General features: G+C 39.5%; 1 protein-coding gene across 11 annotated transcripts in view; it reads right to left on the bottom strand.

Annotated features, from left to right (window-relative positions):
- The window catches only part of PCDH15 (protocadherin related 15), a 628,220-nt gene that overhangs the window by 221,314 nt on the left and 384,981 nt on the right, over positions 1–21,925 (bottom strand). For 10 of the 11 annotated variants that reach the window (XM_053388594.1, XM_053388604.1, XM_053388603.1 and 7 more), the window contains 3 exons: positions 7,594–7,713; positions 3,821–3,931; positions 355–525 (listed from right to left, as the gene is read on the bottom strand). In XM_053388594.1, coding sequence (XP_053244569.1) covers positions 355–525; positions 3,821–3,931; positions 7,594–7,713 — 402 coding nt within the window. The remainder of the gene's footprint in view (positions 1–354; positions 526–3,820; positions 3,932–7,593; positions 7,714–21,925) is intronic. The other variant, XM_053388605.1, reaches the window with a different exon arrangement.

Raw genomic sequence — 21,925 nt, 5'->3', positions numbered from 1 at the left:
GGCTAATCTTCCATTCCCTGTGTGTTAACAAAAAACTGAAAATGTTCCCATGCTGAAGTTAGACTTGAAAATAAACCATTCTGTTAACTTGAATAGAAGACTTTTTTCGAGACCAAGTGCAGTGTGCCGTAGAATTTTGGATGGGGTGTCAGTTTTTGCAATCTTCATGGACCTGCAAGAACAAAAGGATGTTCAAGCACCTGACAGGCTACAATATATGCTTGCTGGATTGTGTTTGGCTTGCTGGGCACAGAATCATGCTACACAAGAGAGTGATTGACCTGAACATAGGCAGAGAATGAATGAATGAAAATAAAAGAAAGGGAGAAAAAAAAAGTCCCTTCTTGTACTTACAGGGTCCGTGAGCTCTGGCAAGCTAGCCTGGTAAGTGAGCGGCCGACAATCCCGAGTGTTAACAACTAATACGCATGGAAGGAACATTGGTCCAAGGTCATCCCCATCAAGGACATCAACAGTAAGGGTGGTTGTACTTGTTCTTCTTTCCATAAGGTTTTGAGCTCGGTCCTGTGGAGAAAATAAGGATTTGACCCAACAATAAAAGTTGTTTGTCTTGGTATCACTGCATATAATAATGTGAAATTCGAAACCGCAAGCTGTAAACATGTTGCAAAGACAGGTGGAAGTGAACATTGCACTCCCTGACCCCACAAAGCTCTAATCTGGGACCACTACTAGGACCAAGAGGGGTTTTGTGTGTGAGAGTGAGTGAGTGAGAGCGCTTATCAGCCTTTTTTTATCTCAAGAGGCAAATATGCTTCAGGTAGCCTTGTTCCCACTTCCTTGATGTCATTATTTTATATCTTAATATCATATTTTGTACCCTACCATCCTCTCTTTCCTTGCTCTGTCCTTTTCTATGTATCTTCTTCCCTTCCTCCCAACAACCCCATTTTTTACCTTCCTTTATACCTCTATTCCATGACACATCTTTCTTTTCTACAGAAATTATTTTCCTCAAACCCTTCCTCCTTCCTTGGACTCCAAATCATCACACTTCTTTTGTGCTGTTTTGGGGGTCAGGGGGCTTGTCTCAGAAGTAAAGCAAGTTATCCAATATCAACAAAGAAATCTGATATTAGCCATGTGTGTGAGGGAGAAAACATTCAAATGGAAGCCCCCCTCCCATCTAGCAATATTTGGGGAAACAGATTATGTGATAAAATCTTCTTTCTGGCAAATTTGGAACCGATAAGCATTGTTTTCCCACACATCACAACAAAGGATTTTAATCCCCTCTATCTCCAATGAGAAAGTTGTATGGTTTTAATTATAGAATCACTTATCAGCACAGCACACCAGTATGTGTTCTATATATTCTGCTTACTGACAGAAGAATTCATAAATTCTCTTTGTTGCTTTTCTAGTAGGAATAAAGTAGTCTGTAGAAAAAGAATTAAGTCAGACTATTCTTATTCAAAACGGTAGCAACATTATCACATCACAAAGATTTTTAATTTTGTATTCGCATGCCATTCCTGCTTTTCAGCCATTTCATGATGGAGGGTCTGGGGTAGAACATTGCTAATGCCTTGCTTTTGGTGATCAAACTGTTCAGGACAAGGCAATCTGCTTAGCAGGATACAACCCACTATATTACTATATGTACATTTGTTGAGCTGGTCAACTAAATAGAAAGTGCAATGTCTCCAGGAAAATAAATTAAAAACTGATATTGGAGATGTGGTCTTGGGGAAAGTTTGAACTTGCAATCTTAGATGATAAACCCAGGAGCTTGGTGGAAAGAGAAGGCTGATACTGTGCAAGAAGGGGGAGAAAATGGTGGCAGGATTACATTGCACCCAGAAGGGGCAAAGTTGTGTCAAGATCTGAAAGGAAGGAAGGAAATCAGGTGGAAGCAAGTAAAGAAGAAGAGAAGTTTTGCAACAAGGGCAATATGCAGCTAAGACTGGAACTTGAGACTGAAGTCCATGGCCACGCTACCCAGGGAGTCCTGAAATGGCTACCCAGAGAGTAACTGATAATGGAGAAAGCAGCAAACAGGTCCAGCATCAGCACCTAGGCTGGCGTAGGAATGCTTGGACTCACTGAAGCATCACTTTGATCACTCCAGCATCTTCTTTTCTTTGCCTTCATCTTTTGAGAAAACATTCAAAAGACAGCTGGTAGCCATCAGGGATTATACATCATTTTGTTGTTGTCTTTACTTTAAAAGTACATTACTGTTTTCTACAACGGAATAGTGCTTATTCGCAAATGAATGTGTTTTGCATCAGAATAGTAGAAGCAAACATCATCTTAGTCCTATAATAATCATTATGGCATTATGATTTAAGGAAGTTTAAAATGAAAAAAAAAAATTAACATACTCAGAGGGGAGCATTTTTCAAAAAGTGGAAACTTTTTTGTTTCTTCGTTTTGTTCTACTGTATCAGGAATGTAGAAGCAACTAGAAAGTGCAGAAAGGCAGCGTTGGCAGGAAGAAGAGAAATAACTGAAGGAACAGACATGGGAGTCTAAAACGGGGTCCCCCAAAAGGCTATGGAGTCCAGGATCTAAAATTACCTAGCTTGCACTCCTTGAATGTTGAGCACATTAAGAAACAATAACAACAAGGGCAGCTACCCTGATGTTTAGGCAAGAACTCAGAAGTGGTTCAGAAGTATCCCTGCTTCTGCCTCGGAGTCTGAACTGTGCTCTGCTGCAGATTCTTCCTGTTCACAAAACCCCGTCACCTATTCTGCTTCTGACACCTCCTCCTCCCAGTCTGCTCCCTTTACCTCTAACCATTCATTGTTGTCTCACCACCATCCCCCAGGCTCTGAGTCTTCTTCCCTTGGAGGTCACCTGGCTAATACCTCCCACGACCCCTCTGCATCCAGCTAGTCCATGGCACACTTGCTTTGACAAAATGTCATTATAACCTCCTAGCAAACCTATGAGGATGATTGCTCAATAAACGAGTTGTCTGGAAGCACCCTCAATGGAATATGGCGCAAGAATGGCTGGAATTCAGGACACCTTTTAAGCGGATTTATAATTATGCAGGTAACTTGCAGAATTCTGCAATGAATGGAAACTTTGCCAGCACCGGTTGCAAAGACAACATCAATAGTAAAGCTGATTCCAAGTAAAGCTTTCCAGCTGGTATACTCTGTACAATGTAGGCCTGTACAATGTAGGCATCTATTTCTCAGCTTGAAATATCTGTTACATAACATGTCAGGAAAATGCTTCACACACACCCCTATTTGATATACACAACTGGAGGTGAAAGAAAAAGCATCTTCAAAAGATTGCATTTCAGAGCTGAAGGATGCAGTTAAACTTCAGCCATTAAATTAATTTCACAGCAAATTAGTATTGCTAGCTGCAACAGAACAGTAAAACGCATTGACACTACAATGCATCATTCTATACCTTCCCAGACTAAAAAGGCTCTATTTTGTAACTGAACACCAACACCTTTATAACCAGTAAATATGTGAAAGATTGTGTTACATGGCAGCAGAAACATAGGGCTGATTCTCATGCATTCAAATCATTTGATATCTCATCAACAGATGATGATCACTTGAGGATTGCAAAATAATTTGCTGACTTACAGTAAAATGGAAGGTCTGCTTCCAGCATCTAATCTACAATGGTTCATTCAAATACAATGCTGCAGGAATCAAATGATGGCATGGGGTGAATGCCCTCTTGAATTAAAAAAAGTCATGTGCTGATAATGACAATTTAAATACCCATCAGATACAATATGAAGATACAGTTTCTATTCTTCCTTAAAAACAGTTATATTCGCAATGGACACCAAAAATTACAAGTCAGTCATACTCACATTGGCTTGGACAATGACAAAATAGCGTGTTTTTTCTTCGTAATTTAGCCTCTCACGCAAAACTACTGCTCCAGACAGTGTAAGAGGAATATCAAAAGTTCGATTTGAAGTCTGCCAAAATTAAATGAAGAAAAGAGAAATATAGGTCACAGGGGAAAAAATGATGTAATCAAATTAGGAAGATCCATCAGTGGCAACTGACAACACCACTTCCTTTTCTTCAGTGAGCAATCAGTTCACTTTGCCCTCACATTCTTCCCCATAGGCCTAATGAATTTCCACAGAAGAAAGACCCTTGGCATAATGACAGTGTGGAGTCACATTTATTCCAATTAAAGAAAGAAAAAAATGCCACCAAGAAAAAAGAACATATCTTTCAACAATAAAAGCCTAATTAAAACATTTCAGGCTAGAAAGGAACAGATGATGATATCCAACTGGATTATGCAAAGAGTAGACCCACTGAAATTAGTAACTACAAGTCCATTGATTCCGGTGGGTCTACTCTGAATATAACTGACATTGTATATCTCCCAGTTTCTGGTTGAAGCAAAGGAGAGCAAGTGATGTGATCGCAAATGGGACCTAAAACTGACACAACCAACCATGAGGTTCTTGGAGATTTGGAACCTGTTCACATGACCAGGCTGCATTTGTGTGCTTCTGGTGACTGTTGAAACCAAGGCAAATGGGTTGCCTGATTTCTTAATGGGCCCAGAAGTACTGTAAAATCAGCACTATTCTTGCTGTAAATTTCCTGTGGTTATGTGGCCCTCACAACCACAATCACCTGTAGTTGGAAGCTTGCATAAATGGACCCAGGGAGGGGACTTCTCCCCATGCAGATGGGTCCTTGAATGAGGGGCCAGCATGTGTCACAACACCCTGTCACACACACTTGTACATAATTTGCATAAAACTGCAGTCTGATGAAGTAGAGGTAAAATTCTGGACTTTCCTCTGTTGAAGAATTAACACAAGCTTTTAGGCAAATCAACAGGCCTTCTCCCATGGTTTTATCTTTATTCTTCTTCATGGGGGTGCATTTATACAAAGAGGTAACCATGGAAGGATCTTAGGAATGATTTCTCACCCCACTGTGACATTTCTATGCTTTTAAAAAAATACCAGACAAGTGTATAAGCTCAATTGACTTTTGGTGAAGCTGTGAAATGACCACATTGCCCTGCTAAAAGTGCTCACCAGGAGCAGTTTGTAATTTGCCTAAAAGGTTGTGCAACCTAAAATCATTACAAGGTATGGTAATTGTGATCAAGTTACTTTTGAGCACTGATACCAGTTAAATTTAAACCGGAATGAATCATTTCTATAGCCAAGGATTCCTCGAACTGCTATGTACTGATTCAGATATCTGCAAGTGATGGGAGACTTTACACGATGGAGCATAAGTGTGTGGAGGCACAGAGTGCTACAGATCTAATGTATGTTGTGGACACTCCACCTACAGATATGGAAGCTACTCTGTTTGAAGCTACTTCCTTCACAGCTAAGACAAAAAAGAGTGCCGGTGCCATAATTTGCCTGTTGTGGAGATGTGACCATATCACTTCTTCACCATATCAAGCCTATAACAATGAATAAACATCTGAAGTGAATGTCATTTTTTTCTAAAGACCAAAGATGTTCGGGAGATAGAAGAAATATTGAAAAGCAAGGATTTTTTTAAAGCAAAAAAACAACAACTTGTAAACCTATGTTTGGGCAGATCCACTTTAGCCTGCAGCTGATTTAATTCTCTTTCATTTTAAAATATATTTTATGCACATAGCCTTCACTTTGACATACTAATAGTCTACAGATAATAACCTCTTTTTAAACGTAGCAAGGGGAACATTCCATCTCATGAGCCTGCATGGGCAGTCTGAAATGGCATACTTTAGCAAGAGACGGGCTTACCAACATCATCCGCAGCTTGTGAGAACTAGGTCCATCTTTTGCTGAATATTAAGCCTTGCATATCAGTATTTTCTCCATCTCCGCCAACACCCTTGGCAAAGTTTCATGGAGCAACACAACACATTGTTTTCCCATGCTTTTGCCTAATAGTGCAGTAACAGTGAGTGTAATTATTTTAATCCAACAAAAGGTGTGCCAATCATTCTCCTGATCAATTTTCTTGAACACTGATTCTATAACTTTCTTGAATACAAACCATTCAAATCTCAGCTTTTTGTATAATCTCAATCACAATGCAGTCTACTATTACTTTGGAATAATAAGCAACCTACAAATGATAGTAATCATTCCTTCTCTTCTCATCAAAATGTACTTATTTTAACCTGAGTTTTATTATTATAGTCTTACTGCCACTAATTTAGAGCCTTTGCATAGCAACAATAATCCAAACATGTGGGTTTTTTTTAAAAAAAAGCTCATGGTGTCTAAAATGATTTTAGATATATATAACAGGTAAAAAGTTTTCTGTGTATAAAATGGTGTTTAATTCTGCAGTAAAATATTTCCTCCAAAAATGGTCAGTCTAACATATCATAACACTATTTCAACCTGCCCACTAGGAAACCTTTTTAAAAATCCTATCGACTAAATGCATCTGAATTAGACTTACATAAACTCACTGGTTTGAAATTTTTGTAAGTTAAAAAAGAACAGAATGCAAAGCCCAATTTTAAGAATGATATAAAATGCACTGATAAGTAGATGTACTACTATGTTTTATATTTAGTGCTGTAAATGAAAGTGCCATTTTATTAATACCAAAACTCTATGCTATACTTGACCTTTGGCTCGCTTAGGACCAGTTCACACGGATCATGTTAAAAGTCAATCATCACCAGTGGAACTGGGGAGATCACACACTCCTCCCCTACACAAGTAGATCCTTTAGTGAGTTGGGACCTGAGTATGTAAAATGCCTACATCAGTGAGCCCCACTCACTGAATCCCACCCCTTGTTCACAGTGGATGGATCATATGAGTGGCCAACATTCATGACTCTAGTTCACACTAAGCATTCTACATGTGGTGCCCTCCCATGTCATCCTAAAAGTACATTATACATGTGGCATAATGGAGGATAAAGTTCCATACTCATATGGCCTTCTTGGGTCCACACACATAATTGCCTACACAAGTAGTTCCAGTTGCCATGACCTATTTTTCCAGGGAATTGATATGAGCTGAGCATTATGCATTCAGTTGTATTTACACCTTCAGGACTGGTTCTTGAACATCCAGCAAGGGCATAAGTGTGGGAAGAAGCAGCACATGGGATTCTAGAACTCCACCAGCAGAATCAAGGAAGGGTGTTTTTTTTTTTTTAATGGCTCGTTTTCTCTAAAGAACTTCCACACATTTTTTGTCAGGTTTTACTTGTATGCATAATCTGTTCTACATGTGTATGATTAAAACATCTCCCTCTGCCCCCACCAAAAAGAATCACTCTCAAATAGCTTAAAAATGAATAATGTCAGGTTTCTTGAAGAAATGCTTTTGGGCTCATAAATCTATGTGTGATACAAATCCCTTTTCCAAATCCCACATGCAAAGGAAGGTCCAGTTCATCCCTCCCCAGGATGCTATCTCCATGATGAATATACCTGTGCCCAGCACCACACACATCAAATCAATCTTGGGTTCAAAGTGCCTTATGAGAAAATGTTACAAAAAAAAATATGTTCAAAGATTTAAGAAAACAAGGGCAAATTCTGTTAAAGATAAACTGAGTGTGCTTTTGTATCTTATTTTCGTTCTTCCAACAACACATGTTTACTGAAAATAAGAATTTCACATACTGGGTCGCTGGGATTGTACTGGATGACGTACTCTATCTGTCCATTGGGACCATCATCTATGTCTGTGGCACCATTGTTTCCAGAGAATCCTGTAAAGATGGTAGTTCCAACTGGTGTCAACTGCAACAACAAAAATGATGTGCACACTTAGGAACCCTTGAAAGACAGAAGAAGAAGAAGAAATCCAAGTAATGGTTTCAAGTAAAAATGTAGTTCAATGATGTGCTGGCAATGCTACCCTGTCGGACAATGTTACTGGATGAATGTATTGCGTGCACAAGCATTTCAGCTTGCCAGATGGAACAATCTCCCTCTCCTTTCCCTGCATGCTGTTCTGGAGGTTGTCCTGACCCCAAAGAGCCAATTTTGGAGGAGTGGGGACACAGAAGGGAGGAGAGGGGAAGAAAGCTGCACTGTGCAAGCGGAAGTCCTTGTGCAGAGCTTCCACTGATGGGGCTCATTCAGCTAATCCCATCCATTATCCCTACTCCCAGTTCAATGTTCCTTTAAAAAAAAACCCTCAAGAGAAAATAGGGAGGCTAAGGGCACTTTGAGTGCTGATATTTTTAGGTAGGATTCAATATCATACTTGCAATTCACACTGTGCAATTAGTTTACTGAGAGCTCTTGTACAACAAACCCACTTCTTCAAAAGTTTTGACCTTTTTTTGCAATTAAGTGACAGGAAAATGCACTGGAAACCAAAGGATGCAACATCATCTGACCTCCCCACAAACAAATAAAATGGGATGTTTGTTAAATAGCCAACACCAACTCATCACCCTGCAGACAAATCAGGATGAATACTCAATAAACAGGCTGTCTGGAAGTGTCAATAGGCTTAATCACACACTGCAGTCCATGAATGGTTGGCGCTCTAAAATTAAAGAAATACAGGTATGTGAGAGAGTGAGACTAGTTACAAATGAGGAGTGGCAATTATAAGGCTGCAAAATGCTACTGACTGGTTGAGAGGAGTAGGGGCAAGCAGCACCGTCCAGCGTGAGGTAAACTGGCTCAGATGAGCAAGAGGAAATTGCACACCATGGCACTTTATACCATTTCAGGGAACAGTGAAATGCAAAAATTACACTGCAGGCTTTCACAACACAATCACATCCACACGTACATCAAAGTAACTACCACCTTGTTCAGTGGGGCTCACTCCCCCGGTAAGTGCATACAGGATCGTAAAGGCAGTCTCATTGTCACCTTCAACTTCTCTTGTTCACATGCCAGATATCATTTTGAGGGAAATATATGATGTTTTGGTGTTCGTCTGAACAATTTTTAGTACTGTGGAGCTCTACTTCCTACCAAAATTTTAGTTGCTTCCACACTGAAGTTACTGCAAGTTGCAAGGATGAGGGGATGACTTATTAGGTACTTCTAAGACTCAGAATCCACATGTAAATGCTACTCATGCTGATCCCTGTGCTATTCAAACTATATGTGTATGGGTTTCACAACCTCGTGGAGCAATGCTATACGATTCCACAGAAGATTATGCTGATCTTCTTTTTTTCCTTCTTTTTCAAGTACTGTTTATCACTTAACCACCAAGTCACAAGTATTCAATCGGCTCCCATGTATATATTGTATTATAAATTGGGGGGAGGGGAAGACTCCCTCAAAATATCTGGATTCAGTAAAGGATTAGAATCTAAGGAAACCCCTAAATTCCTGGGTCTAGTAGGGATTGGAGTTTAAACCAGTTTTTCCATATCCAGGAAACCACCTGGCAGAAGAACCATCAAGAGGTACCCACTGGAATGGCTCACCGATTAACAGCCTAAGAAGGCCAAAGATGATGAGGTAAGCAAACAGGAAATGTGTCACTTATGCAAGCCGGGGAAGACAGGCAAGAACACAAGGTGGGCAGTCTTCAGCGGTTAGACATGATGTGTGGGGGTCTCTTGGAATCTAAAGCTGCAACAATGGAAGGAACAGGACCCTCTTGGGATATGAATACTCTGCACTCTCTCCATCTAGACACAGGTTGCATATATGTGTAAATAAACCATGTACAATAAAGACACCACAGACTCTGCTGTGCCTCACTGTTCCAAAAGGAAACAAAGATCCTGTTAAGCATGCCTGGTACCCCTGGAATCTCAGACCGCTCAGAGATTGGAGTGGCATGTAGCACTACAGTGGTGCCTCGCAAGACAAAATTAATCCGTTCCGCGAGTCTCTTCGTCTTGCGGTTTTTTCGTCTTGCAAAGCACGGCTATTAGCGGCTTAGTGGCTATTAGCGGCTTAGCGGCTTTAAGAAAAAGGAAACAAACTGGCAAGATCTCGCAAGACGTTTCATCTTGCAAAGCAAGCCCATAGGGAAATTCGTCTTGCAGAACGACTCAAAAAACGGAAAACTCTTTCGTCTTGCGCGTTTTTCATCTTGCGAGGCATTCGTCTTGCGAGGTACCACTGTATGCTTATTCAGAACTATGGTCATTAGAATGTTAACAAGACTTAATCATTCTGTATGCATTTGTCAGATATAAACATTCTAAAATTGATTTCAAAATTCTATCACTGAAATTCAATTGCCCATACTCTCTCTCATTCCAATTTTTCAAAATCTGCAATTTTTCAAACTTAATGAAATATCAAGCCCACACTTCAGCGTTGGTGCCATTCCTACATCAAAAATCTGTTTCATCTCCGTCACACAACATACACTTGTGAGAATAGTTTTTACAACTCCCAGAAGCAAAACATGACACCCTGTCTTCTGATGGGAACAACTGCTGGTTCTTTCTTCACTAGTGTAGCACTGCAGGAGTTATCTAGAGCATTACGGCACAACTCTTGATATTCTAGAAATATGTTCCTCAGAAAATGAATGGCAAAGCTTAGTATCAATCAGAACCATTTGGTGAAGAAGTCCAATGAACACTGGAATATAGGAAGATGCATTATACTGATTCAGACCATTGGCCATCCAGCTTACTACTGTCTATATTATTATTATTATTATTATTATTATTATTATTATTATTATTATTACCACCACAACCACCAATACTACCCAGCAGCAGCTCTCCAGGATTTCAGATAGTGGGGGTTTTTTTTTAACACTGGGGTACAGTTCTCCCCGAGGGTCAAACTTTACATGGTTGCATTTAAACAATAAATGCCCTTATAAAAAGTACCACAAAAACATGAATAGGACCAGGACCAAAGTGAGCAAAGAGGGCTTTAGCTCTTTAGACCTTGCCGACATCCTGTTACCCATTGGCAACAATGGGAGCATCCCATAGGTGGTGGAGGGTGGGGTTGGCACTTGGATCCTGGCCGAGGGGAAAGGAAGCGCCAGTGTTCACAACTCACCAAAATGCTGAACTGCTTGTGTGTCAATGAAATGAATGGGGACTGCACAAGAGCACCATAGTGTTTTTCCTGGATGGCCTCTCTGTTAATCAAGAGATTTTAGTTATATTGCATCTCTTCTGTTGCCATGGATTTCAGGGTGACCTGGGTTAATAATTTTAATTAATATGGTATTAGTTAAAAACAGTAAATTACTGTACCATATGGAAAGCATGTTGTGTGCCAATACAGCAATTAATCAAATTCATGGGTAGAGAGAAAAGATACATGGCTTAGATTTATTTTTATTTAAATTATAAATGGCTCACTGAAGACTATAAAAATATAACTGATTGCAACAACTGATGAACACAACCCACAGCAACATGTACACATATTTTTCAAATTCTTTTTTTCCATTTATCACACTTCTTGGATATTTTTTTAAAAGCAGTTTGTATTTTTACTGATTTTGTTGCAAAGGGGATTAAAGAACCACGCACCCCACAAAAAATGTATCTGGCAGATACAATTATGAAATAATTGCCTGCATATGAGAGCCAGGATGGCAGAGCTGTTAGGCTGTTTGCACTTGGACGACTTGGATTCAAATGCTGGCTTGTTTGGGCCATGAAGTTTGTTGGATTATTTAACTCAGTCACACTCTGTCTCAGCTTAAAAACACCCACACAAAAATCACTGAAAACCCTCCCATGTTTATGGTGGATGCTATACTGCTATGATTTTGAAAGCTGATATTGTTCCTTGGACAAGTTATGCTCCCAACCACTATTTTCAGAACAAACAAAAATATAGCTTAATAACAGAATCAGTTTGCTTGCAGAGAGCCTTTCGGAGAGATATGAATATGATGCGTGGCTTATTTTTCAAGAAGCTAGTAGTCATTGCTTACACTTAGAGAATATTTTATTAGAGAATGTTATTTGCTTGCCACTGGCCTTTGGCAGAAGGAAAAAATGCACACTATCTGTTTTGGGTAAACAGAACACAGAGAGACAAGTTGACTGTGCCCCTCCCCATTTCTAAGTAATTGCTTTCATAATTTTCTCCCCATGGCAGTAAATATTGTATGATGAGTACACAAAACTCCTTGGTTTAAATATTGGATGCAGGAGAGTTTCAGAAGGATTTTAGATACTGGTGTCAGTTGAAGGTAAAAATACCAGATCTGCAAAAATGGATAATTCTTTATTTTACTATGAAGGACTATTGGTTCATATATCCTGAATTCTCTATCTCAAGCAGGTTCTGGATCCTATGGAAATCAGTCAAATATTGGTAAACAAGGTTTACCAAAAGGCTATCAAAACAGCACCCTTCTTAATGGCAGAAACTTGCTGCTAAGAGTAGATCAGGGATTAGAGAATCTGAAATTCAGGGGGCAAATATGGCCCTCCAGGCTTCTCTATTTGGTTCTTGGGACTCTTACTACGCCACACCCATTCTCCCACAGGCCACACCCCTCATTTGCCCTGCTCCACACACACCTGAAGTCCTTTTGCCTGGTTGTGTGCATGTTTGTGTGTTTGCATTTACTTCTTAACTCTATTTTTCAGTTTCTAAAAATGCATAGCAAACAATCACCATTATACTGCTACTCCAATAAGCATTCCATGTATATACAATGCAAATAATACAATCAAACTTTAGGTAAGTTTGTCAATAGCTTAAAATCGCTTACATCCATTAGGTGGTTTTGTAGGGTTGCCATACATCTGGAATTTCTTGGACATAGCCAGGATTCAGTCACAGCAAAGAGTGTCTGGGTGGAATTTGCTGAAATGTCCGGGGAAATCCAGACATATGGCAACCCATGCTGGAAGTGTAGATTTTGGCAAATTCCCTTAAGAATAGATCAAAAATGCATTTTTTAAAAGAGATCTTGTAAAAGAAGCTCAACAATTTTTGTGTTCGGATTTTCACTTTTTGAAATGTGGCAACCCTAGGTTTTGTGTGTTCTTGGACTATGCAAATATGGTAGACATATTTGGAGAAGGGGGGGGATTTTAGCACACTGCAAAATTTGGAGCAAACCTATCCAGTCTGCATCTGACATATCATGCCCAGAACAGAATGTAGACATGTGGATTGGATCATGTGTCTACAGACCTTTCCAGAATGCAGCTAGTTATGCTTTAAATTTGTATGAAGTGGGCTTTCTTTCTTTCTTTCTTTCTTTCTTTCTTGCTTGCTTGCTTGCCTGCCTGCCTGCCTGCCTGCCTGCCTTCTAGCTGCTTGCAATGTCTTTTTCTCTGTATGATTATCTGAGAAGGTGTAATATATCATAACGTACCAATGCGTCCAGGAGCTTTTTGCTCCAAGTTTTCAACTCCACCCACAAAGTCCCTGGTAGTCATATACTGTACAGGGAAGGGAAGGAAAGAGAAAGGCGGGGACATGCAACAATGGACTGCCACTTCCAGGGCGTATTTACTCAGACATTTTCAACAGGTTCTTTTATGTAAAAGAAAAGAAGTATGATGTAACCTCTTTTGGACCTCATAAATGTTCATTCAAAAGCTGTTAATTTCAAACCTGTTGAAAACATGTGGATTTCTAAAGTGTTTTAAATGATTTTTTTTCTTTAAAAATATCCACCCAGACATGGGATGGAATAGATTCACCAGTCTACTTGTGTTCAAGGGACCCATGTCTGATCAAGACTATTTCATTCATCTACTTTGGCTCTTGCTCACCCATTGCTGGCATACAGTCCCTCCACCAGGGACTGAAGAAAAGTTATGCCCTCCGGGAGGAAACTATAAATGTAAAAGACTGACATTCTAAAGTGGAGCAGCCTCTTTCTACCCTGGAGGTGATAAGTCCTCACACAAGCCCCAAAGCAGCACAGATGGCAAAATTAGGATGGCTTAGATGAAAATGGGCAGATAAAATCAGCAGAGCACAGATGTGATGCTTGCAAAAATAAAGAATTAACCTGTTTCAGTAGTTATGGGGGCATCCAACTAATTTCCCCCCTCAAAGATGCACTTCAAGTTTCAGGGCAAGTTCGATTTCCAGCACTCAAAACAAAGTATTTGGTTTTTCTTGGAAAACACAGTTTTACACATGTCACGCCTATGTCTATCACCTCCAACAATACAGAACCCACAGTCTATTGTTTTTATTCCCATGATTTAAAAAGCTCTTCATAGAACTGTGATTTTGTTGAAGAATGTAATGCAGATGCAATGAAACGGCTTTCCTACAATTGTGGTTTGAAACATTCAGTAAGCTCATTCATGCCCATACCTGTGATCTTTCGTCATTCAGTTACCAGCATATGCTGACCTTCAACCAAATGCCATGAAAGCACTCCATTGAAAAGTATAGTGTTTGACTTAACAGTACATCCGGTGATAATGAATATTCTGTTTGTGGTAGTGCTATAACAATGGTGCATTTATTCATGAAGGTCATTGCTTGATCAATGAGGAATGGTGTAAGGTAAGTCATCACAGTATGTCTCAATAACAGGTGGCATTTTCAGAATGCTGATTTGAGGTAGCAGTCTTCCCTTACTTAATTCAAAATGTTTAAAACATATTTTTTTAAAAAACCTCTCCTCAAGGTTATAAAAATATGAGTGTTGGTGCAATCAGAAATTTAATCATGGCAACCAACAGCAAAGGATATGCAGTGAACAGAAAGCATCCAAAATGAACCCCAAGACAAGAGAGAATGTATGTCAAGATGCTGAAAAAATATAGATTTTATTCTCAAAGTAGTCCAGTGTGTTTCAGGCAATGCTTGTTTAAAAGACTTCTGTGGATCAAGAAGCAAGAAAGCAAAGCCCTGCTGGCTACTAGAAAGAGTGTGGGCTACCAAGCACAGCCAATCTTTGTAGAAGTCTGATTGTCTGAATCAGGAGATGTACAGCATAAATAGCTTTCAACTGCCACCTCCTTCTCACATGGGCAAATCTCAATTAAAATATACCTTCTGCACATCTACATTATTTCAATCTGTGTGCTTTATTGAGTCCTGCGAAACTCCCTGAAAAATAAAATAATTCAAAGCTCTTTTAAATCACATTGCTTCCCCCAAAGAATCCCAGATTTGCCCCCTCACAGAGCTACAATTCCCAGCATACTTAACAAACCACAGTTCCTAGGATTATTTGGGCAAAGTCATGTGCTTTAAATGGATAATGCACATCTAGCTAGCCTGTGGAACACACAGCCAAGGGATTAGTGTTGAGACCCAAACTGCAGATAAAGACACTTCAAATAATAATTTAGAGGCTGCAGTAAAGGGTAGGAAGTTGGCATTTCCAAAACCCAACAAAACACATCCTATGTGTGCATTAAGTAGGCATTTCCTCTTATGGCCTTTTAGGACATGAGAAAAGCCGCCTCCCTCTTTCTCTGGAACAAATGCACAAGAAGGCTTGGTAGCAATGAGTTATATAGTTAGTGCCATCAAGATGACAGAACTGGAAAGGTTAAATATTCTTTCAGGAACTGTCAGGTGTGATAGTAGTAAGTAATTTACCAGTCCCATCTATAATATTCTGAGGGACCAGAGAAGGCCTTTAACTGCAAACCTACCACCAAGGGAAAAAGAAAATTGCTAGGTGGACAAACTAAAGTTGTACAATAGCACTCTCTTTAAGTGCATGTTAGAAAATCACATCATCAGTATGAGGGGAGGGGGAAATTACACCAGAGGCATCCAAGGAAGAGACTGCTCATCAGCTAGAGGTTAGCAAAATTTTGTCTGTTGGAATCTTCCATATAATATGTCAGCTCTCCTGAAGCCTAGTTACCTTGTTAATTAGTAAAAATTACTGAATGATATCAGTTAAAACAAAACCTTAGTACCAATGCAGACCCTCCAAGTGTCCTTATTTTCCAGGAACATCCCTGATTTAGAGAAGCTGTCCTGGTTAATGATTTGATTCCAGAATGTCTTGCTTCTCCTTAGGACGTCCCTATTTTCATTGGAGAAATGTTGGAGGGTATGGAGATGAAATGTTGGAGGGTATGGAGATGAAATGTTGGAGGGTATGGAGTTATCCAACTCCCGAGCTGTCTGAAGGCAATCCTATACAGGGAAGGTTTTTTTAAATGTTTAATGTTTTATTATGTTTTTATATTTGTTGGAAGCTGCCGAGGCAACCCAGGAAGATGCATGGGCTATAAATGGTAATATTTTCATTATGGAATGGGGTGTCCCTATTTTCACCAGAGAAATGTTGAAGGGTATACCAATGTGTCTTCCTGAAACGCTAGTATAACACTGGTGTGCTGGTATGATTGCTAGCACTGCCTTCTCTAAGCAATGATTTATTAGCCAGACAAGTTTTTTTTAAGAGTTCAGCCCTTATGCCCCTCATTTTCAGTAGTACAGTTTTCAGGGACTGAAAATATGCATCAAGGCTACATTCCTTAAGCCTATTACCCTGTAGCAGTCTCATTTAGGCTAAGCTGTTTTCTTAGACTTTTTCTAAAACCCACATGAAATTATATAGCCCTTCTGTGAAACCAAATAAAAAACTTTGAACAGGGAGATCTCTTGAAGCTCTACAGCCCAAATCATGCCAGCAGCTGCTGGTGTGACTGCCCACAAGAAAATGGGAAAGGGACATAACTGCATAGATGAGCAACTGCTTTTCTTGCAAGAGTTCCCAAGTTCATTCCTGTCTGAAACCTGGGAGAGCTGGATGTCATATATGAAGCTGGAAAAGGCAAATCCTATCACATACACTTCATAAGGCTGTATATGGGGCTGCCTTTGAATAACCTTCAGAACCTTGCATTGGTCTAAAATGTGACAGCAAAGTTGCTCACGGGACCATCCCATTTGCTGGTGAAAGCATATTGCTTACATTTCAGAACAGGTGCTCTTGTTTAGTAAAACATTTCTGAGACTGATTCAAAGGGCTGATCACCACCCATAAAGCCCGGCACAGTCCAAATCCTGGAAATCTTAAGGAATACCTGCTTCCTAAGACCCAGTGAAGAGGCCCTTCTCTGTGTGACAAAATGGGATGAAGCAAGAGTGGCTGCAAAGTGTTAGAGGGCCTTTCTGGGCCACCGCTGACCACTGGGGCTTCATCTGGAACCTTCATTTTTTAGATGTTATTAGTTGGTTAAGACAGCTTTGTTTAGGCAGGCCCTTTAAAAAAAGAAAAATCTCATGTAATTTTATACTACTCTGATGTTTTAACTAGCTGCCATTTTGCCTCTTTAGTGTTTTGTCTTAACTTCCTGGAGCTTTAATTATTTTTATTTATGTGTTTTTACTGCCTTGAGTTATTTCAGTGGCAAGGTGGGGATAAATTATATTCATACTCAAAGCTGCATTACGTGCTGATCTTTTTTAAAAATGCCAACACTACCATCCTGATTTAGCAAATACAATCTGTCTGCAGAAACAGGTTTCTGTAGCCGAGTCTTCCCTGTCAAGTGTGCAGAAGACTAACGCATGGGCTGGGAGACCACATCCAACTACAACATAAGGCATGTAGAATCCTCATTATACCAATGCACCCAAGCTTGTGCACTGTCTGTATGCAGATGCAGAATCAAGACTTCTACACAGTTCATTAGAATTGTGAACCCTTAAGTTCAGTGCAGAGAAAATGAAGGACAGCTAAGATGGTTAAAGCAACTTAAAAACACAGTTCAGCACTTTGGGAGGCAATCCTTGGAACACCTATGTGAAAGAAAGTCCCATTGAAAAGAAAATTTACTTCTGAGCAGTGGTACAGCATGGGAATAGAAGAGCAAACTGATTAAGCTGTAGGTGGTTATGAGAAGAAGAAGAAGAAGAAGAAGAAGAAGAAGAAGAAGAAGAAGTTGTTGTTGTTGTTGTTGTTGTTTGGATTTGATATCCAGCTTTTCACTCCCCTTAAGGAGTCTCAAAGCGGCTAACAATCTCCTTTCCCTTCCTCCCCCACAACAAACACTCTGTGAGGTGAGTGAGGCTAAGAGACTTCAGAGAAGTGTGACTAGCCCAAGGTCACCCAGCAGCTGCATGTGGAGGAGCGGGGAAGCGCCAGATTACGAGTCCACCGCTCTTAACCACTACACCATGCTGACTCTCTCTTCTAACATCCACTATATACTAGAAGCTAAATTAGACTAGTTCTGCCAGTAATTCACATCTGGAACTATTGTATAACATCCAATATTTTTAAAGCAACATGTAGCTGTGTGGCATCAATTATTTCATGCCTTACTGTACACTATAATAAACAAATTCCATGATTAGGTACTCAGTTCTGAGATGATATAACTGACATACTGCTACAGATATACGGAATGTTCTTATGACATCCTTTGTCACACCAAATTGCCTTCCTGCCAATTTCCTTCTGACAGTATACTGCAAAATACCTTGTGAACTATTGCCCCTTTCTCAGGGTAAAGAATATTAAGCAAGGCTATGTAAAAACAAAATAACAAAACAAATTCCACCTCTGTGTGCGTGTGTGTGAAGAACCTAGAGTCCCTCTCTCTACTCATCACTGGGAGCAAAATAAGAAATGTGAATATGAATGAATGGTTTGCAACTCAGTCAAATATTTTAAAAGGTCCAACCAAACTTGCCAGCCAAATTAACACATCGAGGGACAGATTCCAGTATTCGAAACAATAAAAACTTTCCTATTATCTAGAAAGAGAGGGAATGGAACGTCAACCAACTGGGCACAGTAAAATGAGATACCTTCCACCATGTCATTGCATCAGATGCCTAAGTGTTTAATGCTGGGTGCATTTGTTTTAATTGTGCTCAATAAGATATGAAGAATATCTGTCACTTCAGAGACCTCAGGGACTTTCCATCATTATATCTGAGATATATTAAATTTAGAACACCTTGGAAAATTTTGGAAGTACACATTTAAAATAGAAACCCATGGTGATGTCTTATACAGAGTCAGTCTGCTTATCTAGTTCAGTACTGTCTGCACTGACTGACAACCAGGGTTTCTCCAGTGTTTTAGACAGGAATCACTCTCAGACATGCCTGGAGATTCCTGGGATTGAACCTGGAACTTTTTGTTGGAAAAGCTGTAATCCAAATTTACTGGAACCCTTACGGGGAATATTGTATTATATATTGTACGGTGGTACCTCGGTTTACAAACTTAATCTATTCTAGAAGTCTGTTCTTAAACCAAAACCATTCTTAAACCAAGGCACGCTTTCCCTAATGAGGCCTCCCGCCACCAGTGCACTTCCACCGTTCAGATTCTGTTCTTAGACTGAGGTAAAGTTCTCAAACCAGGACACTATTTCTGGTTTTGCGAAGTTTGTAAACCGAATTGTTCTTAAACCGGACTGTTCTTAAACCGAGGTACCACTGTACTCATTTATAACAATATGATGTGGTTTAATTATGCTTACTGATTGCAATATTCACTGTAACCAATATATCTTTGCCTTAATATAGTGAACATAGGAACAGAAAACGCTGCCTTAGACTACATAAGACCATTGGTCTAGCTCAAGTAATGTCTACACTGACTGGAAGTGGTTTCTCCATTGTAAATTGTTTTGTCTGCTTCTGATACATCCTGGATTTCATCATGTCTTGAGCCACTTCCTCATATTATTTTGATTATTTCACTGGAACATCGAAGTCCTTCATCCCTATAAAACAGTCTAACATTCCTTTAGCATGTCACCAATTCTTCATCATTCAAGCATCAGATTGTATCCACTTGCCAGATCTCAGGATGTCGTAAGAGGAAAGTTGCTTGTATAGCTTTGCAAGAAGAATAATCTGTATGTAAGTTTCAGGTATCTTTTTATCATGACATCTTTTTAATATGACAGCCTGCAATAAAAAGCATCTACATTGTTGCTCATCTATGTCAGCTGAAGGTTCCCAAATAAAAGGGGGAGGACAGCCAGAGAAACTACTGCAAACTGTCTAAGTGGCTCTTTTTAGAAGACAAACTACAAAAGTTTATTGCTGCCAATTAACAACAAGACATTCTTACATCCCTGGGAAAAGTGGAAGCATTGTAAATAAAAGAGAACCTTATCTACATATGGAACACTTAAGCTTTAGAAATCCACTTCAGTAATTTATGTATTAAATTAATCTAATTTCCATGAGATGCATTCATTACTTTCATGGCCTATTAAGCCTTATTAAGGCAATATTATTATTATTAATAATATTAATAATAACAATATGTTACTGAGGACCTTCATAGCAAAGCAAAATACAATTTACAGGTAATTATCACACACCAATATGCTTCTGATGCTGTACATACCAACTGAGATTAGTGATTTAAACACCAAGGTGGCGTGGGGAGAATAATTACACTGGAAGTAGAAGAAACTCACTTTGAACTATAATTTCCACGTTCACATCTTACTACGGACTATACTTCCAACAAAGGGGTCAAACTATTCCTAAGAATTATCTTCCAAAAATAGGGGGGGAAATGTTATCCAAAAAAATCAACTAAAGGACAGCTACTATCTTCTTACTATCCTCAAATCAAGGCAAAAAACCCAACACATTAAACTCTTGTAACTAACATAATAACTGGATCTGAATATTCTTAAACAAGACTGCAATCTTGCCCTTAGAATAAGAGCTAAATACTACATCAACAAAATGGTTTCTCTCAAAATGGAAGATCAGTAAATTTTGCAGTAATTTCTCCCAGTAGTTATTACCCCAAAACACACCATGGTCTGTTAAGGCTGGCATTGAGGCATACTAAGATTTATTACTGTACAGGCTAGTAATGGATTCATTGACCTTCAGAGCTACCTCATCATAATAAAATTCTTGCAACTACAAAAGAACCAATGAACCAATGGACTATTTAAAGCATATCAATGTAAGCTATTGCTATCCACTCTCACCTTAATCTTCTTTTCTCTTAGCTAAACAAACCAAGTGCCTTTGACTTTTCCTCATGTGGCATGCTTCTGAACTATTTATCATTTCCATTGCTTTCCTTCAACTCTTTCCCATTCCGACTGGGTGTGACTGTTCTGTGTCCCCAGAAAGTTTGCAGTTTAGTTTAATGTCAGTTGCTAGTGTAAGTGATATGCATTTTGATTCCATTACACACACACACACACACACACACACACACACACACACACACACCATGTCTGGGAATGGCTGCAATGATAATATGAAGGTACTGCATACAATACCATTTATTTTCCTTACACTACCTGGTATGGCAGTTGCTAAACAAAACCCAGTCACAAATTATCAAGTTTATATGGAATTATAAAGCTCACAAGAAATGCCCATATTGTAAAGAGTAAAGTCATAAGCAATACAATAAGACAAATGTAGAGATAGATTATCAGTCTCTAATATTATTAATTTTTACCAGGCAACTACAGTATTAGGTTGCTGTAGTTTCAACCATTCAGAAGTACCCCACCATGGGTGGGGAAGCAAACAGGGACTGATTATTCACCAACACAATGGATATGGCTTAGAAAACAAGAGCAAGAGAAAGTGCAGCAAAATGAAACCAGCATTTCTTCCTATGTACATTGAAATGTAAGGTTGTTATCCTACTGTAGTTCACATGGCTACCAGTAGGAGGCCACATGACCTGAAGCATGACAACAGGGTGTCACACATCCCAGACGAACAGCTGAAAAGAGGGAGAGAGTGGTGAAGCATCTCTCCTTCCATTATATACAGGTGCAGTGAGGTTTAAAGGTGGGAGGAAGCACTTTAGAAACTTTCTGTAACACCTTCCCCTCCTTTGAAAGGAGTTGAGGAGAGCTATGAGGGGAGTGGTTGAGCTGAGCTGTGATGGGTTAGGCAAGGGAGTAAGTGAGGTGTAAAGGGAGGAGCAGTTGGTCAGGTGTTGGGGAAGATGGGTGTATGACAGGGTTGGCAAGCAGGAAGAGCAGATGTGGTAGTCCTAGGGTTTTTATACTTTTCTATCCCACCTTTCTTCCATCATGGAACCCAAGGCAGCATACTTGTTGCTACCAGGCTGTCACTTATCCAGGCACTGGCCAGAGCTACTTAGTTTCAGCATGAT

This window comes from Podarcis raffonei, chromosome 5, assembly GCF_027172205.1.
Source record: "Podarcis raffonei isolate rPodRaf1 chromosome 5, rPodRaf1.pri, whole genome shotgun sequence".
Classification (NCBI taxonomy): domain Eukaryota; kingdom Metazoa; phylum Chordata; class Lepidosauria; order Squamata; family Lacertidae; genus Podarcis; species Podarcis raffonei.
The sequence above is the reverse complement of the archived record's forward strand: the minus strand, read 5'-3'. Positions and strand labels throughout refer to the sequence as shown.